Source organism: Sinocyclocheilus rhinocerous, unplaced genomic scaffold, assembly GCF_001515625.1.
Source record: "Sinocyclocheilus rhinocerous isolate Xijiao unplaced genomic scaffold, SAMN03320098_v1.1 scaffold415, whole genome shotgun sequence".
Lineage (NCBI taxonomy): Eukaryota > Metazoa > Chordata > Actinopteri > Cypriniformes > Cyprinidae > Sinocyclocheilus > Sinocyclocheilus rhinocerous.
In genome coordinates this window covers 359,368-366,852 of record NW_015646373.1, presented here as the reverse complement: position 1 = coordinate 366,852, position 7,485 = coordinate 359,368, and the positions used below count along the sequence as shown (strand labels likewise).

Genomic DNA, 7,485 nt, shown 5'->3' with positions numbered 1-7,485 from the left:
TACCGATATATCGGCGACAGGCTCATATCGGCCGATAATATCGGTCGGGCTCTACTGTCTATGCAGGGTCAGAAAGCTCTCGGATTTCATCAAAAATATCTTCATTTGTGTTCTGAAGATGAATGAAGGTCTTGCGGGTTTGGAACAGGTTTCATATACATTTTTATTTTTATGTAATTAATTTAATATTAATTTAATTAATATTCTACTAAAATAATTGATTAATATTGTGATTCATCTCTGAACTGGTTGGTTGTTAAAATCCCTATACACAGAATAGAATAAATACTTGAAGAAACAAGACAACTGAAATAATGTGTGGTCACTATTGTGATCTATATCTGGTTGATGCTGATAATCCTAAAGGCTGATATATTGGACTATCACTGTTAGCTTCTTTACCTGCATTTTGCCTGCTTCCTGAATTTGCACTTAGCTGTGCAGCAGGGGTCATCATTGAGATGAAGGAGTCCAGGGTCACAGTCTTCATCCTCCTCCACACGGGAGTTCCCGCACAGCTTACTGCTCCTCTCCTTGAAGCACTGATGGGCCTTGACCTTTAACGTCCTACTGACAGAGAACTTGCTACAGTTGGAGAAGCGCTGAGGGAAAAAATATAACAGGTGTGTAAGTTAAGTAACTATATGTAAAGGAGAAAAAAATCAGTACAGGATGGATAATACCTTGTTGTTCACGTGATCTCCGCTGACCGCAATAGGGTACATAACATATTTGCCGCCCTGGTCATCACTGGGCGCACAGGGAACTATATTGTCTGGATCGTGTTCTGCTCCAAAGTTGTGCCCGAGCTCATGAGTTGTTACAAGATCTGCTTCCTGGGGAGACAAAACATCAGGTTGCTGCCTGCTACAAAACATCTAGCATACAAGATGCAAGTAGTATTTAAAGCAAACCTTAGTCAGAATAGTTTTCCCATAATTCATGGTGCTTGTCAAGCCTGTGTTTAGGTAGCTGGGTTTCCTGACGGTTTGTGATGGATAGTAGGCTGTAAGACAAAAAGAATGTGCAAGGTCAAGCAATTTTGACGAGTGGAATTCTACTGATCACAGTTAAAGAGATTCTTACGCTTAGGGCAGAGTCCTCCCAGTCCCTGTTTGGAAGGGGCCACGTATGCCAGACCCAGAGTGCCATCATCAAAGTCCTGATAGGTGAAGAGATGGGCAAGGCAAACAGCAGAGGCGTTGTCTGCGATGTCGTAACTGAATTGCTAAAGAGAAGAGAGATAAAGATGAGAAAGTGAGGGTCTACAAATTTGTGATTCAGGGCTCCTGATTAAAATTCTGACTCGTAAAAAACGGGCTCTTAAAAATTAAGCATTTAAAAGCTAAATTATGGACAAATTAGCTGACAATTTACAGAAATGGTAAAAGAAATTTGGTTTATTGAGTGCATAGCTTATTTACAGTGGGTATAGAAAAGAATAACCCCCTTTAAAATGATCACAGTTTGTTGCTTTGCAGCCTGAAATGAAGACGGACACAGCTTTTGTTTTATCCAGCTGTATTTACTCAGTGCAACTTATAACATCCAAGTGAAAGATAACACCAACATGTCAGAAAACTAAAAAAAAACTAAAAAAACTGAATCACTGAGTTTCCCCATTTAGAGTCTCTGCATTATCCTGTCTTCACGTACTTTTGTCTCACATGGACAACCAGCCTTTTTGAGGGACTTGAATGAATTAGTATCATTGTAAAGCTGCAATATTCAAGAAATCACATGTTTTGGAATGACCAGCTCCTCTTGAAATGGCTGAAAGGGTGATCCTTTAGCCTTCATCTGGACCGCCTCCTGTTGCAGGCTTTCAGTCACCTTAGAGCGGCCCACCATCTTGCAATCTCAGTGAAAATTAGAGGAATGCTGCCAATTAAATAGGGTTTGTCATATAATTAAGGAAATTAGCACTAGGTGTCAGTAACACCAATGACTTGTAGGTAGACTTGTGCCGGTATTCGGTAATGCGATATATCTAATCTGTGTAAAACTTTTAACTTTGTACATTTTTCTGTATTGCTTTATTGCATTTAAATGTTCAGTTATTTTTGTTATAAGAAAAATGTTATTAAACCTGTTATACTGTATTATGACAGCACTTTTTTTCAAACTAAATTTCAACACCGTGATAATACCGTATACCGTGATAAAAGCATTAGCAATTAATCGCAACATGAAAATTTGATACCGGCATATCCCTACTTATAGGTATCTGTAAGTGTTCTCTAATTTTGATAAGAGTTCTTTTTCAAATATCTAATTGAAGTTTTTTTTATACTGTGCTTCAGAATACAATTAATTTATGAAATATGCATAAAAACTGCCCTTTTACTCCTGTTAGGATAACTTCAAATAGGACTAAGCAGTGACCTTAAAATGTAGGAAATTGTAGGTTGTTCTCTAATTTTGATCTCCACTGTATGTGTGTGTATTTATACATATAAATACAATTATTTTAGACACAGTCTGGAGCCAATAACATCTGACCTGAATACAAAGCTCATAAACTTTACTTTTATTGGACTGTTGTTGTGGATTTATCATAACATTTGAACCTGTGTATACTGTACTTGTAGAGGACATGGCACTTACTTCCAAGAGCTTCTTCACATCCCACACACCATCCTTTCTTCCTAATGGGCTGCCGTCCATGTTGTAGTGAATCTCTTCAGGGGCAACTTTTGTGGGCTCCTTGTTTATGATTATCTGTGGGCATATTTACAACTTAGATGGCAATATAACACCCACAGATCAAAAACTTGGACTTGGACTCTTGAAAAAAGCAACAACAACAAAAAATCCTTATAAAAAGGCAAAGCACTGAGCACATGAACACTGTAACAAGATGGAAAAAGCATGAAATAGATTTAGTCAAAGTGTCAGTTAGAGGAAAGCTACTTCTGAGAAAAAGCCCAACATTAGGTTACACCTGGAGTTTGCTACAAGCCACGTGACAAATTCTGGAAACTTTTGTGGTCTGTTGAAACTAACATTAAGCTCTTTGTATTGGAGTTAAGCTGCTATGATCTGTTTCACTTCAGAGTCATCCGTTCTACCAGTGATCGGAAGTGAAAAAAGCAGGGTTGTTTCTGGACAATCCTTTAAACCCATATGACTTTTTTCTGTGGAACAAAAAAAGGAGGTGTTTTGAATAATGTTCTGGTTGTACTGTCCCATACAGTTGCAATGAATGGACAGTGGGGCTTTCAAGCTTTAAGAAGGATGCAAAAGCAAGTATCATAAAAGTGGTTCATATGACTTGTGTGCTGTATTGCAACTCGTCTGAAGCCATATGAGAGCTTTGTGTGAGGAACAGAAGTCATACAAATACAAAGTTCTGTCATAATTCAAGTCATTATTCACTGATAACCTTCAACTTAGTGAGTTGTTAACTCAAGAAATGCTCATCATCAGTTAATGAGTTTTAATCAAGAACTGTATCACTGATTTTTCAATGAATAATTCTGAGTGGTTTAATGAACCATTTTAGCGATTCAATTTCACAAATCAGACATTATTACTTCTCTCACGAATGTTCCATTGATAGTTTGAAAGGATATCAAGATTTTCAGTGAATAATAACTCAAAAAAAATCATAATATAGTACAGTTGTATAGAACAGTTTTAATATGTTTTTGTAGAGCCTTTGCACCATTTTTCACACTGTAAATCATCGACAATCCCTTTAACAAATAAGGACAGAAACTAGAGGGTTATCACACTTGAAATAGTTAACCCTGGATCATTCCCAGGTAAATGGAATCCTGGGTTATTTTGTTTCACATTTATAGCACTTGTATTATTGCAGACTGAACTATCAAGTTTTGCCTGAATGGACTTTGTCTACAAAGGTAAGAATAAAACAGTCTCTTCTTCACTCCAGTTAACATGTTTTGTCACCACTTGACGTTTTTCCCTTGAAACTCTGAAACGACTGTTTATACAATGTGCTATGCTTTCATGACTGTCAAAAGCATGTGAATATGAGGCATGTGATTGCATGTCTGTCTACTTATAGCATTCTAACACCGCTTCGTTTAACACTATACATGTTTGGCACCGCAATGCTCCAGAGCGTGGTTTCATAACCCTGGGGTAAAAAACAGTGCTCACCCTGCTTCTAAATTACATGTGTGAAAAGTACCGTTATCCAGAGTTAAAAGCTGGATTTAGAATGACGATAACCCAGGGTTAACCGTAGTTTGAAAAGCTCTTAGGAAAATAAAACTCATCTACTGAAGTAAGAAAAGAACCGAGGAGGATGATCCTTCCATATATGAATGATTAAGAGTTATTGAGGTCACCTGCTGAATCTGCACACCGTAGCCTTTAAAATCACCATCCCAGGATGTGTTTCTGTATATATCATCCACTCTGTCGATCAGCTCAATCTGAAAGACACAAAACACACAAATTCAATGCATTTTTAATTTGATATCATGGTGTTTATATGGACCTTACCCTTACACTGCTCTGTTGTATAGCACAACCACAAAATTTTATGTGTTCTAATTTAAATTGTAAATTTAATGTGTTCCAGTTGCATTGCATACCAAGTAGTTGAGGGTGGTGCTCTCCTCTCCACGGCCCATGTGCTTGTAGAAGCGATGATCTGCCACTAAAAGCAGCGGGCAGGTGTTCTTCTTGTGGTCATGTGCAGATCTTCTCTCTATGTTGTGAGGCTCTGTATTTAAGAAATAAAAGCATCTAAACATGCTGCACTATAAAATTAAAACAGAATAATTATTTCTAATTACTCAGTTCCAAAGCATCAATGTCCATAAACAGATCTACACAATTTAAAGCAACACAATGGGGGACTTCCATGACTATTATAATGGAGGACAAAGAATGGAGTTAATGAATTGAATTATTATGCTTTGTCTCCAGACTATGTTCAGTTCGCATAGCAGGAGGTTATTGCCGTGTGACCACATACTTGAATGGGCGGCCTTTGTCAGACTGATGTAACTCCTACACACAGACTCATGGAGTAACCATCTCGCTCATCATGAGCATGTGATGAAAGCTGAATATCTATTTTCTGTTTAGGTTGCTATCATGATTAAATGTGTCTGTCTCGAAATGGCTGAAAAACAAAACAACATGTGACAACTACACTTCCATTCAAAAGTTTAATGTTGGCTAGTTTTTTTTTTTTATTAGGCTGCATTTATTTGATAAATAATATAGTAGAACAGTAACATTGTGAATTATTATTAAAATTTAAAATAACTGTTTCTATTTGAATAAATAAAAAAATTTAATTTATTTGTGTGATGGCAAAGCTGAATTTTCAGCAGGCATTACTCCAGTCTTCAGTGTCACAGGATCCTTCAGAAATTATTATTAACATGGTGCTTTGGTGCTCACAACATTTCTTCTTATTATCAATGTTGAAATCAGTTTTGTATTAATATTAATGCTTAATATTTTTGTGGAAACTGTGATACATTGTTTTTTCAGGATTCAATCAATAGAAAGTAAAAACAACAACAACAACGCATTTATTTGAATTTTTTCTAATGATGGGTTAACCGTAGTTTGAAAAGCTCTTAGGAAAATAAAACTCATCTACTGAAGTAAGAAAAGAACCGAGGAGGATGATCCTTCCATATATGAATGATTAAGAGTTATTGAGGTCACCTGCTGAATCTGCACACCGTAGCCTTTAAAATCACCATCCCAGGATGTGTTTCTGTATATATCATCCACTCTGTCGATCAGCTCAATCTGAAAGACACAAAACACACAAATTCAATGCATTTTTAATTTGATATCATGGTGTTTATATGGACCTTACCCGTACACTGCTCTGTTGTATAGCACAACCACAAAATTTTATGTGTTCTAATTTAAATTGTAAATTTAATGTGTTCCAGTTGCATTGCATACCAAGTAGTTGAGGGTGGTGCTCTCCTCTCCACGGCCCATGTGCTTGTAGAAGCGATGATCTGCCACTAAAAGCAGCGGGCAGGTGTTCTTCTTGTGGTCATGTGCAGATCTTCTCTCTATGTTGTGAGGCTCTGTATTTAAGAAATAAAAGCATCTAAACATGCTGCACTATAAAATTAAAACAGAATAATTATTTCTAATTACTCAGTTCCAAAGCATCAATGTCCATAAACAGATCTACACAATTTAAAGCAACACAATGGGGGACTTCCATGACTATTATAATGGAGGACAAAGAATGGAGTTAATGAATTGAATTATTATGCTTTGTCTCCAGACTATGTTCAGTTCGCATAGCAGGAGGTTATTGCCGTGTGACCACATACTTGAATGGGCGGCCTTTGTCAGACTGATGTAACTCCTACACACAGACTCATGGAGTAACCATCTCGCTCATCATGAGCATGTGATGAAAGCTGAATATCTATTTTCTGTTTAGGTTGCTATCATGATTAAATGTGTCTGTCTCGAAATGGCTGAAAAACAAAACAACATGTGACAACTACACTTCCATTCAAAAGTTTAATGTTGGCTAGTTTTTTTTTTTTTATTAGGCTGCATTTATTTGATAAATAATATAGTAGAACAGTAACATTGTGAATTATTATTAAAATTTAAAATAACTGTTTCTATTTGAATAAATAAAAAAAATTAATTTATTTGTGTGATGGCAAAGCTGAATTTTCAGCAGGCATTACTCCAGTCTTCAGTGTCACAGGATCCTTCAGAAATTATTATTAACATGGTGCTTTGGTGCTCACAACATTTCTTCTTATTATCAATGTTGAAATCAGTTTTGTATTAATATTAATGCTTAATATTTTTGTGGAAACTGTGATACATTGTTTTTTCAGGATTCAATCAATAGAAAGTAAAAACAACAACAACAACGCATTTATTTGAATTTTTTCTAATGATGTAAAAGTTTTACTTTCATTTTTTTTAATCAATTTAATGTTCCTCACTGAATAAAAGTAATTATTTCTTTTAAAAAAACATTAAAAAAAATCTTATGAACCCCAAACTTTTGAAATGCTAAATAACTTCTCATAGCGAAACAAAATATTTAGGAACTAAATGTAGGCAGGGCTAGAATTTTCATAAGGATTTAGTAAGAGTGCAGCGCTTCTCAAACTAGATTCCATACGGTCCGAGAGTTCATTTGGTGGTTTTAAAAAAAGAATATAATTGTATATAACGTAAGTTATAAGTTATGTCCATAATTATGGATCTATGAGACCTCACTCAGACCATCGCCACGGTCTTATCTAGGGCTGGGTATCGATACGATTAATCGAAAAATCTTTTTTTTTGCCGAGCCCTAGTCTTATCCTGAATGGTGCCATTCTTCCGCCTATCCTCTAAACCAGTGATGGGCAAACTTGGCCCTTCCAGGCCACTTTCCTGCAGAGATGTGGTCCAACCCTGATAAAACTCACCTGCCTGTAGCTTTCTAATAGTCTTGAAGACAATGATTAGCTGGTTCAGGTGTGTTTGATTAGAGTTGGAGCTAAA

The 7,485-nt window shown here is 36.2% G+C and overlaps 1 protein-coding gene across 2 annotated transcripts in view; it reads right to left on the bottom strand.

Annotated features, from left to right (window-relative positions):
- The window catches only part of LOC107707689 (disintegrin and metalloproteinase domain-containing protein 17-like), a 31,688-nt gene that overhangs the window by 10,102 nt on the left and 14,101 nt on the right, over positions 1–7,485 (bottom strand). For both annotated transcript variants that reach the window (XM_016511779.1, XM_016511780.1), the window contains exons 6-12: positions 5,911–6,041; positions 5,662–5,748; positions 2,608–2,721; positions 1,087–1,228; positions 915–1,006; positions 684–836; positions 403–602 (exon numbers count right to left, since the gene is read on the bottom strand). In XM_016511779.1, coding sequence (XP_016367265.1) covers positions 403–602; positions 684–836; positions 915–1,006; positions 1,087–1,228; positions 2,608–2,721; positions 5,662–5,748; positions 5,911–6,041 — 919 coding nt within the window. The remainder of the gene's footprint in view (positions 1–402; positions 603–683; positions 837–914; positions 1,007–1,086; positions 1,229–2,607; positions 2,722–5,661; positions 5,749–5,910; positions 6,042–7,485) is intronic.